This window comes from Scyliorhinus canicula, chromosome 2, assembly GCF_902713615.1.
Source record: "Scyliorhinus canicula chromosome 2, sScyCan1.1, whole genome shotgun sequence".
Lineage (NCBI taxonomy): Eukaryota > Metazoa > Chordata > Chondrichthyes > Carcharhiniformes > Scyliorhinidae > Scyliorhinus > Scyliorhinus canicula.
In genome coordinates, this window is record NC_052147.1 from 108,607,336 (window position 1) to 108,624,650 (window position 17,315).

Consider the following 17,315-nt stretch of genomic DNA (forward strand, 5'->3'; position numbering starts at 1 on the left):
AGCATTTGTTGCCCAGTTCCTTCTATGAAGCATTACTATTTTTAAAAATTCTGATGGGTGTATTATCTCTCAGCAGTAAGGACTGGACGTAAAATTGCTTTGGACACGCTGTAGGCTTTTCCACTTAAGGGCAGCTCCCGTCGCTGTTTCTGTTATCTTCAATTGACTCTTCAACTAGACACACCTTTCATCCATGTCAGTTCACATAACCCAACAATATCCCAATACCTCTCTTCCTTCCCACCGATCACCCTCCCTCCCTCCCTCCCCCACCCCCCCTCTTTGTAGTTGAATAAAAACCCTTCTGTAAGGCAAGAAAGCTTAGGAGTGAGTGATGAAGATACAGGACAGCTCTCTACAAAATGTCTTGTGTTTTTGTTTTATTTGTAGGGTGAATGCTGCCCTCTTCAATGGGAACATCTCCAATGTTTTTTTTTTCCTTAAAGAGAGGAATATTGTTGGCAAGTATTGCATTGTGTTTGAAGAGATTCAAGTGGTGTGTCTCTTTGGGGGTGGGGGGTAGCAGAGGGGGTCCCCTTTGCTTTAGAATCCCTTGATGTAGCAGTAGGCTTCCAAGCAAGAAAACAGAATGTACAGTAACCACAATCCTCCAAATGCCATGACAGTGACAATGCGGGGTCCCCACGGACCGCCAAGCTCGCCCCCGATGTGCGGCCTCCTCCTGTACAGCAGGATGCTGATGCTGACAAAAGCAAAGATGGTGAAGAGAGTAACAGAGAACGCCAAGGTGCCTGCTTCGACATGGAATTCCTTGCCCTGGGATGCCCAGTAGATGGCAGCGATGGACCACGCCAACCCAATGCCCAGGAAAACATTGACTGCGTTGCTTCCGGTAACATTTCCAATGGAGGCATCGGCATAGTGGTCCTGGGAGGCAGCCACCTTGCTGGCAAAGGTATCTGTAAAATAACAAAAGGCTCAGCAGGTCAGCATGTCATTCGCTCCGTACCAGAAATAATCCCCACCCCCTGAATAAAGCAATTGGGAACTTTTCTGCTCCTCATTCCCCCTCCCTGCATCTTAATGCCTTGTGATATGCTGTTGCACAATTTCACACGTGCCACCAGGAAGGTTAAAGACAATAAAATGACTGATAGTAGTCTGAACTGGAGTTCCATTTTGAATCTATATAACACCAGTTCGGACCAGCAGCAGTCATTTCCCCGAGTCTTGCTGTTTTTTTCCTGTAGGCCAATGCTATGCCCAAATGCCAGTTCCTCCTGCTTTGGGCACAGAGTGTCAAGAAACTATTTCCATATGCAGAACAAACAGCCAAGTCAGCCATGTCCCCACCTGCCATTCACACCTTACAGCAGGAGTCATGAGGCAATGATCCAGAGGGCACTGTGGCTAGAGGCGGGCTGGAGGGAATGGAGGAGTGCTGACATGACGTGTCAAGTGAAATGCCAGAAGCTCAGACGGGATTGAGATTTTCTTGTTTTTGATGTTTCCAGTATCCTAACCAACTGACATATGAAGAGAGATTGAGTCGGTTAGGATATTATTTGTTGGAGTTTAGAAGAATAAGGGGGATCTCATAGAAACCTATAAAATTCTAACAGGACTAGACAGGGTAGACATAGACATAGAATTTACATTGCAGAAGGAGGCCATTTAGCCCATCGAGTCTGCACCGACCCTTGGAAAGACCACCCCACTTAAGCCCACCCCACTTAAGCTCACACTTCCACCCTATCCCCGTAACCCAGTAATCCCTCGTAACCTTTTTGGTACCTTTTTAGTATCTTTTTGGATACTAAGGACAATTTCGCATGGCCAATCCACCAAACCTTCACATCTTTGGACTGTGGGAGGAAACCAGAGCACCCGGAGGAAACCAAGGCAGACACAGGGAGAACGTGCAGACTCCGTACAGACAGTGACCTAAGCCGGGAATCGAACCTGGGACCCTGGAGCTGTGAAGCCACAGTTCTAGCCACTGTGCTGCCGTGCCGCCCACAGGGTAGATGCAGGAAGAATGTTCACGATGGCGGGGATGTCCAGAACCAGGGGTTACAGCCTGAAGATACAGGGTAGACCATTTAGGACTGAGATGATAAAATTCTTCACCCAGAGAGTGGTGAGCCTGTGGAATTTGTTACCACAGAAAGTAGTTAAGGTCAAAACATTGCGGGTAGGATTTTCTTTTCCTCAGAATAAGTGTTGACATCGGGGCGGGATTCGTGGGCTTCCACAACAGCAAAACTGGCGCCACACCTGGACCGATTCAGCAACTGTGGAGGGGCTAGCACCGGTGCCACACGGAACACAAACGATTCCAATGAGAAATGGTGCAGGATTGACACTCGGGAGGCTGACAAGCTGCAGCCGCAAATACACAACACACTCCCCAAACGCAGTCATCCCAGCCAACAAGATGGCACTGGTTGCGCTGGAGCTGATGGGTCGGCTGGGGCCAGAGGATACCCAGGGTGGTGCTCTAGGGGAACACCCAGATAACCTGTGGCCCTAAGTTCACAGTGGGCTGTCAGTGGTGTGCGCAGCTGCATGGCTGCCTTGCAGGCCGTGGCAATGGTGCTCTGTGTCCATTCACCCCGACCCCAGAGCTCACCGCCTGGCTAACCCCTGCTACTCACCCCGGTCCTGGCAGAAGCCCCTGGCCAGCGACATGGCTGTCAGCAAACTATGGCAATGTTGGACACTTTTCGTACCCCCTCTCTCTCCCTCAGCAGCCACGGCGCCTGTTTCATGATTTTTAAAAAGCACAAGTGAACCTCGCTGATGGGAATCCACCTCAGTGGAGGCGAAGAATTGCAGGGCTCCCGGAGAATACCAGGTCAGGCCCGCTAATTATATGCCAATGGTGTTTACTGTACGTGCGGTCTGGAATGCATCAACGCCGCTTTTGAGGTGACAGAGAATTGCGATTTGGCAGGAAACTGGGGTGGGATTCTCCCCTACCCAGCCAGGCGAGGGGGTCCCGGCGCTGAGGAATGGCGTGAACCACTCCGGCGCTAGGGGCTAGGTCGGCACCGGAGAGGTTTGAGCCACGCCGGCAGACGGGGAAGGGGCTTGGCGCCACGCCAACCAGCACCGAAAGACCTCCGCTGGCCGGCGCCAGTTGGCGCATGCGCGGGAGCGCCAGCACGTGCTAGCGTCATCCCAGCGCATGCGCAGGGGAGGAATCAATCCCGCCCCTGCCAGCTGCCGAATTCCCTGGTGCCAGGGATTTGGCGGGGGCGGAACTGCGCCACACTGGTCAGCGGCCACTGGCAGTGCCCCCCCCCGATGATTTTCTGGCCCGCGATGGGCCGAGATGCCGCCTGTTTTCGGCCTATGCCACCAGCGTATGTTACACCAGGTATTTGCTGGCGGGACCTGGCTGCGTGAGCAGCCTCCGGGGTCCTCGTGGAGGCACGGGGGGATCTGGCCCCAGGGGGTGCCCCCACGGTGGCCTGGTGCGCGATCGGGGTCCACCAATCAGCGGGGAGGCCTGTGCTGTGGGGGCACTCTAATGTTTCGCGTCGGCCATGGCGGAGGACCATAGCGGCTGACGCGAAACATTAGAATGCCCCCACAGCACAGGCCTCCCCGCTGATTGGTGGGCCCCGATCGCGGACCAGGCCACCGTGGGGGCACCCCCCGGGGCCAAATCCCCCCGCGCCTCCCCGAGGACCCCAGAGGCTGCTCACGCAGCCAGGTCCCGTCAGCAAATACCTGGTGTAACATACGCCGGTGGGATAGGCCAAAAATGGGCGGCACCTCGGCCCATCGCGGGCTGGAGAATCACTGGGGGAGGGGCACTGCCAGCTGCCGCTGACCAGTGCGGCACGATTCCTGCCCCCGCCAAATCTCCGGTGCCGGAGAATTCGGCAGCTGGCAGGGGCGGGATTCATGCCGCCCCCCCAGCGATTCTCCGACCCAGCGGGGAGTCGGAGAATCCCGCCCCCAGTTTTTTCCACGGTTTTGGCATCGGAACCAATTCTTCACCCAATCACGTTTCCCAATTCCGGTGCCAGCCGATGGAGAATGCCGCCCCATATGTTTTCAAGACAGAGTTAGATATAGCTGTCAAGGCTAAAAGCATCAAAGGATATTGGGGGGTAGCGGGAACAGGGTACTGAGTTGGATGATCAGCCATGCTCATAACGAATGGTGGAGCAGGCTTGTAGACCTAAATAATAATAAGAATCTTTATTGTCACAAGTTGGCTTACATTAACACTGCAATGAAGTTACTGTGAAAAAGCCCCTAGTCGCCACATTCCGGCACCAGTTTCGGGACACAGAGGGAGAATTCAGAATGTTCAATTCACCTAACAAGCACGTCTTTCGGGACTTGTGGGAGGAAACCGGAGCACCTGGAGGAAACCCACGTAGGCACAGGGAGAACGTGCAAACTCCGCACAGACAGTGACCCAAGCCGGAAATTGAACCTGACTCTGTGAAGCAACAGTGCTAACCACTGTGCTGGGGTGCCGCCCAATGGCCGACCCCATTTTCTATTTTCATTTTTCCTCCGCTCCCCACCACATTCCCACAACCCCCAATTATTGCACATTAAGAGTGGTGAGAAAAGGTGGGTAGGATTTATATTAACGTATCTTTGTTGGTACAGCTAACTAATAAACCTGGAACCCGCATGCGTTATGCTGCTGGACTACGATGGCATCACTTCTGCCGACATCTCCTGGAATATGCCGAACCAGGGTTACAGATCTAAGAATCCTAACTCTAAGAGGGAGTGTTATATTGTAAAAAATGCATTGGCCTTTGATCCTGGCTACTCCATTGGGATTGTGCCCACTGTGACCCTATGGACCTCACCTTTCTGGGTCTTCCAATCTGAGTGGGTAGGGGTCTGCGGGGCTGGTGGGTGTGGTGGGAGACCTAATGCAACTTCTGAGGCCGACATTCAATGGGTGTTGCAGTGGACAAATGGCAAAGTTAGGCGATGTGACATTACTTTCCGTATATTTGCTATATATCGGGTTATCTGTTCCTCAGGCAGCCACACTCTGCTACACTTTCCTCTGCTTTGAGCCTGGAAGAGAGGCCTAACCCAATAGGAAAGCAGAGGAAAATCAGTCCCATTACTGACCAAACTGGTGGTTGTAGAATCTTGTCAAGTGCAAAATGGCTGTTGCTTTAACAGCAATCACTGGACGTCAAAAGTAATTCATTGCAACTGGAGCATTTGGAGACATTTCAATAAGGTAATATCTAAATGGTTCTTTTTCACCTGAGTTGAAACTGTTTAAGTTAACGTGAAGATTCTGCAACAATTTTAGTAGAAGGACAATAATCATATAAACAGGAAGTAGCATTTATTTTCTGGGGCCCTCATGGTTATTTACCTGGTACTGAAGTGCCGAGAGCTACAAATATCACAGCTGTGACCGAATCCTTCAGGCCAATTGTGCAGCCAAAGTGAGAGGCCAGGTCACCAATTACGGCTGTGAGGAGGCCAATGATGATGATGGACGTAATGAAGCAGGCCCATCCATTCCAGTATTCAGTGGGAGGCACGCAGGCAAACAGGACCTTCCAGAAGACGGTCAAAAAATGCATCACGTAGTCAAAACACGAGGGCAGCCGTTCCTCTCCTGTGTCTTCATCCTCCTCATCGCCTGATAGACATACAAGAGAAATGATAAGATAACATTAAATCAACAGGTAAACCTCAACAGGATTCCCCCCCCCCCTCTCCCCCCCCCCCCCCCCTTCAGCAGCAGTGTGTTTTCCGGTAGTGGAGGCGGCTCGCCATTGGCCGGCGGTGGGATCATTCAGTCCCACCTATGCCTACGGCATGTCTCGTCCATACCTTCGCCGGGAAACACACTAGGGCAGTGTGGGTGAGGGGTGGTGGGGGGGTGCAGGGGCTAGGGGATTGACTTTAGTCCGACCTAAAGATCCCGCTGGTGGGAAGGGCTGGAAAATCCCACCCCTTGTGCTTGAACACAATCTGTGCAGGCATGATATGTAAGCATTCACCACAGAAATGAGTCAGGAGGACCAGGAAGATTACTATTTGGACTCACAAACTCTACTGAGTTGCACTCAGTGGGGAAGATAGTACAAGTGCCAATACATAACTTCAACTTCCCTTGACTAAAGCACAGCAGGTTCTAGGCATCAACAAGTGACACCCTACTGCAAGGCATAGCCATGTGGATGTAAAGTAATGTGAGGTCAGTGTTATGGGCCAGGGTTTAAAAAACTCCAAAGTGCATTATGGAGTTCACCTGACCTATTACTTTTTTTGAATTTGGCTAGGATGAGCACAAGAGCCTTCACTTGAGGTGTGATTCAATAGTCTTCCCAGACACTTTAATCAAAATAAGCTTTATTCTAAGAACTGAGCTAACATTTATATAAACACACAGCAAGATTTTTTATCAATTACAAATATAAAGACACCCCACAGCTACAGTTAGCTATGTATAACACTGAATGAATTCTCCCTTAACTGTTCCAATTCAAAAACAAAATCTCATGAACCAAAACCCCTTTTCAAGGACATGGCCCAGCACTCTGCATTCTCACTTGAATAAGACTGATGTGGAGATGCCGGCGTTGGACTGGAGTGAGCACAGTAAGAAGTCTTACAACACCAGGTTAAAGTCCAACAGGTTTGTTTCGAATCACAAGCTTTCAGAGCACTGCTCCTTCCTCAGGTGAATGAAGAGGTAGGTTCCAGAAACATTTATACAGACAAAGTCAAAGATGCAAGATAATGCTTTGAAGGCGAGTCTTTGCAGGTAATTAAGTCTTTACAAGTCCAAACAGAGCAACTGGAGAGAGGGATAATCATAGGTTAAAGAGGCGTGAATTGTCTCAAGCCAGGACAGTTGGTAGGATTTTGCAAGCCCAGGCCAGATGGTGTGGGGTGAATGTAATGCGACATGAATCCAAGGTCCCAGTTGAGGCCGTAGTCATTTGAGCAGAACCTGGCTATACATTTCTACTCGGCGATCCTGCATTGTCGCGCGTCCTGAAGGCCGCCTTGGAGAATGTTTACCCGAAGATCAGAGGCTGAATTCCCTTGACTGCTGAAGTGTTCCCCGACTGGAAGGGAACATTCCTGCTTGGCAATTGTCGAGCCAGGCAGAAATAAGACTGGCTTTCCCTGAGATTCTGACCCCATCTCACCAGCAGGTTTAAACCCTTCCGCAAAGCAAACTACATCTTAAAAGCCACCACCAAGGTGATTTTTACTGGAACAGATATTTAAATTGAAACTAGAGAGAGACAGGCCAAAACACTTCTTTCTCCTGTCTGAGTCCTGAAAGCGAAAGTAAAACTCTCACACAGCCACAGCCCAGCTCCACCCACACAATGACATCACTGAAGCCATGTGATAAGACAAAACCTTTCTTAAAGGGACACTCACATGACATTAATGATGACCTCTGCAATTGAATAATCATCATGGCCTGAACTCTCCAGCCACTGGGATTCTCTGTTCCCGCCGGCAGAGCTCCCCTGTCCTTGGGGTTCCCAGAGGCTCTAATGGGAAATCCAATTGACAGGGGCAGGAACAGAGAACCGCGCCACCATTGAACGGCACGCCACCAAGAAACACGGGGCTGGAGGACCGGAGAATCCTACCCATGATCCTCACTATCCGGATTCATATTTGGAAATGTGAATGGATATATAGATATGTAAAGAGTCACTTGGTGAGATAGCAGTGTTGTCAGGACCTGTGGGGCAGTCACTATCTTCAGAAAAGTAGGAGTCCTAAACAGGAACAGAAAGACAGTTTATAATTGTTAAGGAATGTCATCAGAACTGTTTTTCTTTTGAGGATTATTTCCTGCCATCAGGCACCATTGATTCCCCTGACACTCTCCGAGCAGTTGCAATACTCCAGCTGTTGCCAAGGTGTCATTAACATCTGTCACTGAATCACCAATTTACCAAAATTGTCACTGCATCTGTGTGTGGACTTCATTCACAATCACTCAAAGTATACAACGTTTTCTCCAATCAATAACCAGCTACATAAACAGAAAAGGTGTCACACTCTGCAGAGGCTACTTTAGTCAGCACAGGAGGAAATTCTTCACAAAACAATATGTAGCTGAAACTGGTTGTCAAGAGGACTAAATACCATGGGTGTGATTTAATGGCAGCATTGTGCTTAAGTCAGAGTGTGACAAGGCCGTTAAATTGCGGGAGTGGCTAAAATCGAGAACCGCTCTGGGCGCCTGTCTACGATCTAACCGGCCCGCTCCCGGAGGCGAGTCCAGGATCCCGCTGTAGCGTGGCGAGAAACCAATAATCACCACTTAAGTGCAATCTCTATATAATTCGCGAACGTTCCCCCGCCCCGGTTATCTAACAGCCTCCTCAGCAAGTGGTGACGTGGACGGCGATTAGTATTCCTTTATAAAAACGTGAAGTTGGCAGAAGGGCTGCTGCATGGACCCGAGGAGGTGATTAGCCATCTTCGCTCACAGGCAAAAAGCCCGGCGGTGCTCGGAGGGGGGCCAGCCTTGGTCAGGATGGGTCGCCATCGGTGTGGGGTGGGGGTTTGCGAAGCAGCTGGAGTGGCTGCCCCTGACCTGGGCTGAGCTTGGGGATTGGCGGGGGGGGGGGGGGGGGGGGGGGGGGGGGGAGGAAGAATCCAGGACCTTCATGTCTGGAAGATGGGGCATGGGATTGGTGCTCAGTCTGCATTGCGGAGGAATGCACCAGGGGCGTCATATTGGTTGAGGTCAAGGATTTTTAATAATTTACATATGTATCCTAAACTGCTCCAACCCCCCGATGGTGCCACTCCACTCTCCCCATTCTGGCTCAGACCTGGCGGCTCCCCGATGTCTGAAGCACAATGTCGATGTCCTCGCTGATGCTCTCAGTGACTGGGACATGCTCAGGAGCGCCCCGGCAATGCTCACTGCGACTGGGACACATCCACCACTGACCAGAACATACCCAACAGCACCTCGGCTATGCCTACATAGGACAGGGAGACTTCCCCTAGTGACCGGGAGGTGTTCTGGAGGGCTACGGCACTGCATATCTGAGACTGGGACATGCCTACAGCGCCTCATCAAGGCCCGCCTGGCACTGTCGTTAGCACTATTGCTTCACAGTGCCAGCGTCCCTGGTTCAATTCCTGCTTGGGTCACGGTCTATGCGGAGTCCGCACATTCTCCCCATGTCGTAGAATCATAGAATGTACAGTGCAGAAGGAGGCCATTCGGCCCATCAAGTCTGCACCAGCTCTTGGACATTCTGAATTCTCCCTCAGTGTACCCAAACAGGCACTGGAGTGTGGCAACTAGGGGATTTTCACAGAACTTCATTGCAGTGTTAAGCCTACTTGTGACTATAATGATTATCATTATTATTACTGGGTCATGTCTCCCAGCGATTGGGACATGCTATCGAGGCTCTCCGCCATGGGTGTTACCGATTGAGCCATGTCTTGGACACCTCCACTCATGCTGCCGACGTCGTGCACCAGGCTCTCCACTGCGGCCGCCATCTCAGTGATTTGGCCTCGGCGCCACGCATTGCTGGTGCCATCTCCTGTGCCCAAAGCCTCTGGAATCCTTCAATCGGCTATTGTCCTGCTGGAGGATCATTGAAATTCCCCTCTGAATATCACGGCCGCACCCTGGCACCTGCATCAGCTCCAGGTAAACATGGTCCGGAGGCTCAGCATCTGACTGGGATCGAGGTGGGTCCCGGGATCCAGCAGACCTCTAACTGCTGTCTCGCCTCCACCTGATGTGCATCAGTAACTGTGTGGTGCTCATCAGAATGTGTCCCCGATGTCTGTCCACTAACATTGCAAACCGAGATGTGTGTCTCTGCGCTGGTGGAGGGTGGGAATGACAGGTGTGATGCGTCAACGGTGGAACCCTCGGAGCTCCATTCCGAGGTGTTGCCATGGGGGGTAGTCAGGTGAACCAGCCAAGATGGGCCGGCACTGTTGGATGAGGAACCTGCGGGAGAATGGACAAGTGGTCAGTGGGAGGGATGGGTCATTCTGTATGGCATTAACAACTCATGTGTGACAGTTCATCTGGGTGGGGACCGGTGGATCCTCACCTCTGTGTCAAATTCTGACCTGTACGTTGATGACAGATCTATCTTCTACCTCCCCCGCGACCTCCAGGGCCCGCTCCTCATAAGGCGTGAAGACTCTGATATCTGGCACTCTGCAACTTGTCTGTGCCCTCGCCCATCTGTTGTGTGCAATCATCTCCTGCAGGGACACAGAGGGGGGCATCGTTAGCTATTTTGGGGTTTTGGGTAGATGACTGTATGTTGGGGGGGGGGATAAATGAGGAGTATGGGCAATATGGGGGGTGGCCGCATGAGCGGCACTGCTGGAGATGGGTGAGCCGGGTAACGGAACGCTGCTGGACAGGGGAGGTGCCAGGAGCATTTTTGTGAGGGAGGTGGGATGGGGTTGGGGGTCTGATGCCAATCCATCTCAGTGGCACGGCAAAGGTCGTTGATTTTCTTGCGGCACTGGGTGCCGGTCTTCCTGGGTGCACGCTCCCCAAGCTGATGGCCACTGCCACTTCCTCCCAGGTGGCACTGGCTGCCCTGTGGCTGACCTTTCACGACCCTCGGTGGAACAGAGCATCCCATCTGGCCTCGACCGTGCCCAGTAATCTCCCTGGTTGGCATCCCTAAATTGTGGGGCCGGTCTACTCGGATGCATGAATGCGAGCTGAGTAGTGTTGGCTGTGCAGGAGCAGTTTAAGTGCTGTTCTCTGTTGTTAGTAGCGGGTCGGCAAAGGCAGTCCGGCGAATCGGCCGGCGGGACCATCCTTTGCGCCGTTAAGTCCAAGGGGCCTCGTTAAATGGACCGATTAGCATTTTATAGCGGTGATAACCTCGCCGGGCCAAGCACTGGGAAGCTTGCAGCAGTTCCCACTTGCAGCCACACTTAGAAACTTTTTGATTAAATCTCGCCTTACGCCACACACACATTGCACCCCGTGATCTTTTATTTAACCTGCTCGCATGAGCAAGCTGCATGGACACCCACCCGAAACTGGTGAGGGTCCTGTGTTGTTACTCGTGTCTTAATAAAGCTCGTAGTCTCAAATGTGGAGAAGATGCTTTATTGTGAGTTTGTTCTCTCTTCAGTGCTGTTACCTATGGCTACCTTCAGTGTTCCTAGCTGGCGTGTGTCCTGCTCCAAGTTCTGCCCTCTGTGAAGTGTGTCCTCACTTCCTGTCCCCGTCTATTTATATGGCTCTCCCGTGCCCCCTCTAGTGTTTGCTCAGTTGTATTGCATCTAGTTAACTTGTGATCACCACATCCCCCTTTTTCTCTTTACATATTTTCTGTACATCGTTAAAGAAAATTGTACATCCTGTCCCGGTGTATTTATAGCTCTCCCTCTGGTGTTTGCTCAGTTGTTTTGTATCTAGTAAATCTACGATCACCACATCCCCCTTTTTCTCTTTACATATTTGCTGTACATCGTTAAAGAAAATTATAGAAAACAGTTACTTATGATATGCGTATCTATACAGGTGATGGTGCTATTGCATATTGTACAAAGCCAATGTAGTTATATGTCCAATCTTAATAAAAACATTTATGAGTCCAAACTTGATGAATTTGTTCAGAGCTTTTTTTTTTCTTTTTGTTGTTGATGACGTGGTGATATTGATATTGCAAGTCCGCTGTGAATGTTGTTGGTGTTCCTTGTTATTTTAAGTACCCAATGCATCATCCCGAGGTGTTTGCATGGTCACCTCACTGATGTTGACTGGCATGGACTTTTTTCTGTGCTTGTGGTGTTGATTTATTGTCTCATCCGCCTTGGATGCTGGTGTGCTTGCTCGTTCTGGAGCAGACGTGAGTTTGTGCGATTCGTCGTCATCCCATGACATGTTGGTAGTCTTGTCATCGTTTTGCAGTGTGCTGTGGCATTGTCCTTCATGTGCCAAGTAGTACCATTGTGTACAAGTCGTTGTTTCATTGCTGTTGTTTCTGTCGTTCCTGTCTTTGTTGTTTTCGTTGCCGTACTTGTTGCTGTTTTTGTCGTTTCTGTCTTTGGTGTTGGCACTGTCGTTGTTCCTGACTTTGTTGTTTTCGTTGCCGTTCGTGTTGCTGTTTTTGTCGTTTCTGTCTTTGGTGTTGTCGCTGTCTTTGTTCCTGACTTTGTTGTTTTCGTTGCCGTTCCTGTTGTTTCTGTCTCTGTCGTTGTCGCTATCTGTGTGCCTGACTTTGTTGTTTGTCTTGTCGCGCTTCATGTTGCTTTTGTTCTTTCTGTTGTCGTTCTCGTTTCTGCTGTGCTTCTTTTGACTTTTGTTTTTCTTGTTATACTCTATTCGTGTCCCGAGTGGATAATTTGAGTCATTGAGCATTTCGTCTCGAGAGTGGTGCGAATGATCTGATGTTGCATCGGTGCAGGTGACCTCAATCATTTGTGGAGAATTGGATTCCTCATCTTTGCTTTCTTGGTGCTCCTCTTCCGGAGTCAAATTCTTCTCGATTTCATTTGACGCGGTGTCTCTGGATTCTTGGCGCTCCGCTTCTGGAGTTGAAATCTTCATGATTTCCGTTGATGTTGTCTCACTGGATTCCAGGTGCTCCTCTTCTGGAGTCAAAATCTGCATGGTTTCTTTTGGCTTGGTCTCTCTGGACTCCAGGTGCTCCTCTTCTGGAGTCAGAATCTGCATGGTTTCTTTTGGCTTGGTCTCTCTGGACTCCAGGTGCTCCTCTTCTGGAGTCAGAATCTGCATGGTTTCTTTCGGCGTTGTCTCTCTGGACTCCAGGTGCTCCTCTTCTGGAGTCAAAATCTGCATGTTTTCTTTCGGCATCGTCTCTCTGGACTCCAGGTGCTCCTCTTCTGGAGTCAAAATCTGCATGTTTTCTTTCGGCATCGTCTCTCTGGACTGTTGGGTGGCCCGATTCTGTGCTTCTGTACAGACAAGCTGAGAACTGTCAGTCTCACTGTGATCCTGTACGTCGAGTGCGATCACCTTGTTACTGTTTTCGCTCTGTGCTTCGGTACAGACAAGCTGAGAACTGTCAGTCTCGCTGTGATCCTGTACGTCGAGTGTGATCACCTTGTCACTGTTTTCGCATGCAGTGGGTAGAGGTGCATTGTCTTCTTCTTGTTCATGTGAGCTTGTTAGACTTTCATAGTCTGCTTGTGGTTGCTCAGATACGGCAGGTTGACCTTCATGGTCTTGTGCATGCATGGTGTCAGTGGTTAGATGTACGTTGCCTTCTTCTTGTTCCTGTGAGCTTGGTAGACTTTCATAGTCTGCTTGCGGTTGCTCAGATACAGCGGGTTTACCTTCATGGTCTTGTTCATGCATGGTGTTCGCCAGGGAGTGTTTGCTTGCATCCCTTTTGGAGTCTTTCATCACTCGCCCTATGGAGCCTGTCATCGCTCGCTCTGTGGAGTCTTCCTGTGCTCTCTGTGTGGCGTCGTCTTCGTCTAGGGTATTGCTGTCATCCAATGTATCGACGAGCTGCCATGGCATCATGTTGTTGGATTCATCTACCATGAGTAGAGTCGTGTTGAGCTTTGCAACGGTGTCGCTGATGCTGTGATCAGCATGTCCAAATAACTCCTCCATGTCTGAGTAGTATTCTTTGAAACCCATTTCATCTTCGTTGGCTTCTTCTACCACGAGTTGATTCGTGTTGAACTTTGCGACCGTGTCGCTGATGCTGTGATAAGCATATCCGACTGACTCAGCTGTGTCTGAGTAGTATTCTTCGAAAACCAAATCATCCTGGTTGGATTCTTCTACCACGAGTTGATTCGTGTTGAACTTTGCGACCGTGTCGCTGATGCTGTGATAAGCATATCCGACTGACTCAGCCATGTCTGAGTAGTATTCTTTGAAAACCAAATCATCTTGGTTGGATTCATCTACCACGAGTTGGTTCGTGTTGTGCTTTGCGACCGTGTCGCTGATGCTGTGATAAGCATGTCCGACTGACTCAGCCATGTCTGAGAGGTAATCTTCGAAAAACAAATCATCTTTTGTTGTTTCGGAATTCTTTTTGTTCTCTTCACTTTGGGTGGTGCAGACTGCTTTTTTCAGGGTGTTGTGCAAGTTGTTTTTAACTGTTGGTTTAAGTTCAGGCGTTTTTCTGTGTTCTGAGGCAAGAAAATTTGTGTTTACCACTTTAAGTGTCTTGTTTTCAATTTTCGGGCATTTCCCTTTTAAGTGGGCGTGGTCGGGATGCTCCGACGTCATGACGTCATGCGCAGGAATGCATTGCGCATGCGCAAATCGGCCCTCCTCCTTCACTGTGCGGTTTTGTTTCCATTGCGCATGCGCGGCTTGCGCATGCGCATAACGATCGGCACCGCGATATTTTTTAAACTGCGCATGCGCAGACGCAATTTGTAGTTCTTTGCTTACCGGAGACTGCAAAATGTGCTCCGACACCATTTTTTCGCGGATTTCAGCGATTTTTCTGTCCCATCTGGACTGGATTTCTAAAAGTTGTAAGTTACCTTCTCTTCCCGATCTGGACTGGGTTTCAGCGTTTTGGCTTTGTGATAAATTTGTGTTATTTCTTCTTTTTGATCTGTACTTTTCATTCGCGATTTCTTGTTCTTTTCGTGATTTTTTAAGTTTTGCATCCCTCAGCCTCTCTGCAGTTTGGCCTCTGAGCATGCCTTGCTGTTCAAATTTCTCACAGTACTCTTCAAATTTGTTTAGTACCGTTTGTAAGCTGTTTCTGTCTTCACCTTTTGAGTATTTAAATCCATTATAAACTTTCCTAGCTTCATGTCCTTCGATGAGAATTGCTATTTTAATTTCGTCTGAGGCTGCTGCTGCATCATTTGCTATGATACCGTAACCGAACCATTGTTTAAACCTTTCCCAGACACTTTTTACATTTCCAGTCGTGTCCAGCTGAAGTGTGGATCCAAGGCACTTCCTCCCATCAGCGATGCCTTCCCAAGTCGAATGTCCAGTAGGAGATTTCCATGCCATTTTGTTCTTTCTGTGTCTGCCACTGAGTTGTCCTGTAGTAAGCGTCTGAAGCCACTCCTGGGTACCATGTGTTGTTACTCGTGTCTTAATAAAGCTCGTAGTCTCAAATGTGGAGAAGATGCTTTATTGTGAGTTCGTTCTCTCTTCAGTGCTGTTACCTATGGCTACCTTCAGTGTTCCTAGCTGGCGTGTGTCCTGCTCCAAGTTCTGCCCTCTGTGAAGTATGTCCTCACTTCCTGTCCCCGTCTATTTATATGGCTCTCCCGTGCCCCCTCTAGTGTTTGCTCAGTTGTATTGCATCTAGTTAACTTGTGATCACCACAGGTCCGACTTGATGCAGATCGGGGCCTGGAGGCCAGGACTCAATTTCCTGCTTATTGGTTAGCTCTGCAGGAAAGCCAGGTGATTCCCTCACTGGTAGACAGCACACAAGAACAAAGAAAATAGCAGCAGGAAGAGGGTGCAATACCCGTCAAGCCTGCTGTGCCATTTATATGGTCATGGTTTATCCCGTTGTTTCAACTCCACTTTCCCACCTACTCTCCATACCCTCTTGATTTCCTGAGAGATCAAGGGCGGGATTCTCCCATACCCGGTGGGAAGGAGTGGCGTGAACAACTCCGGCATCGGGCCGCCCCAAAGGTGCGGAATCCTCCGCACCTTCAGGGGCTAGGTTTATGCCCCGCCGGCCGGTGTGGAAGGCCTTTGGCGCCGCCCCAGCTGGGGCTGAAGAGACTCCGCCGGCTGGCACGGGTCCGCACATGCACGGGAGCGTCAGTGGCTGCTGACATCATCGACGCGCATGCGCAAGGGAGGGTCACCTTCACGCCGGCCATCGCGTAGGCTTACATGGCCGGCGCGTAGGAAAAGAGTGCCCCCACGGCACAGGCCCGCCCACGGATCGGTGGGCCCCGATCGTGGGTCAGGCCACCGTGAGGGCACCCCCCCAGGGCCAGATCGCCCCGCGCCCCCCCCCCCCCCCCCCCCAGGACCCCGGAGACCGCCCGCCCGCGCCGCCAGGTCCCTGCCGGTAAGGGACCGAGTCCAATTTACGCCGGCGGGACCTGCATAGAACCAGTGGGACTTCAGCCCATTGCAGGCTGGAGAATCGCCGGGGGGGGGCCGCTGCGAGCGGCACGATTCCCGCCCCCATTAATTCTCCGGCGCCGGAGAATTCGGCAGCCGGCGGGGGCGGGATTCACGCCGCCCCCCCGGCAATTCTCTGAACCAGCGGGGGGTCGGAGAATGCCGCCCCAAAAACCTCTCTATCCCGGCCTTAAATATATTCACTGATGGAACATCCATCACCCTTTGGGGTGAAGAAATTTCTCCTAATCTCAGTCCTAAATGATTGGCCCCTCGTGTTGAGACTGTGTCTCCCATGTACTATGTTTCCCCGGCAGGGGTAAACAGCCTCTCAGGCAGGAATTCCCTGGCCGTTGTGACTCTTTTCCCACTGGCTGCGAATCCCCGTCTACGGGTTTCCTGGCGGTGTGGGGTGACTTATTAGAATACTGTTGTAAACCGTTATCTGTTCTGAGTTTCCTTTTTAACTCCTGTCCTGGCTTCCTTTAATTTACAATCTTCTTGCTGCTGCAAACTGGAACACCCCTGCTCTAATGGATTTGCCAAGGACTTTCATTTTAGGTTCTGTGGTAGAGCCCGTGCTCAGTTTGATATACTTGACAGGCAGCCAATCGTTGAATCTGAAATTCTGGACAATCTCCTGTAGTTGCTTGCAATAGGGGAGCCATTCACTATCTTCTGGAAGAAAGGTGGGTCATCTGGAGAGCTCCATTTGTCCTCAGTTCTGAAAAAAGATTCAGCCTGAAAGCAACTGGAAGGCCCTCGCTCTGCCAGATGTTTTTAACGGCTCCTAGTCAGATCTGTGAAGGCACTCTTCTTTATAAGACGGTGGATTGGCCATGATAAATTGCCCTCAGTGTCCAAAATTGCCCTTAGTGTTGGTGGGGTTACTGGGTTATGGGTGGGGTTACTGGGTTATGGGGATAGGGTGGAGGTGTTAACCTTGGGTAGGGTGCTCTTTCCAGGAGCCGGTGCAGACTCGATGGGCCGAATGGCCTCCTTCTGCACTGTAAATACTATGTAGAAGTCAGAACTGTGAAGAGAAACTTCTGGAGTAGAAAAATGCAAGCAGTTTCTCAACCAGGTATTGAGTATAACCAACCATTGAGTATAAGAATTGGCAAGTCATGTTGCAGCTGTATGGAACCTTAGTTAGGCCACACTTGGAGTATAGTGTTCAATTCTGGTCACCACACTACCAGAAGGATGTGGAGGCTTTAGAGAGGGTACAGAAGAGATTTACCAGGATGTTGCCTGGTATGGAGGGCATTAGCTATGGGGAGCGGTTGAA

General features: G+C 50.4%; 1 protein-coding gene across 4 annotated transcripts in view; it reads right to left on the minus strand.

Moving 5' to 3' along the window:
• Positions 1-280: 280 nt before the first annotated feature.
• The window catches only part of slc8a3 (solute carrier family 8 member 3), a 718,916-nt gene continuing 701,881 nt past the window's right edge, over positions 281-17,315 (minus strand). For all 4 annotated transcript variants that reach the window (XM_038784611.1, XM_038784618.1, XM_038784603.1 and 1 more), the window contains 2 exons: positions 5,339-5,611; positions 281-920 (listed from right to left, as the gene is read on the minus strand). In XM_038784611.1, the coding sequence (XP_038640539.1) occupies positions 544-920; positions 5,339-5,611 (650 nt within the window). In that variant the 3' untranslated portion in view covers positions 281-543. The remainder of the gene's footprint in view (positions 921-5,338; positions 5,612-17,315) is intronic.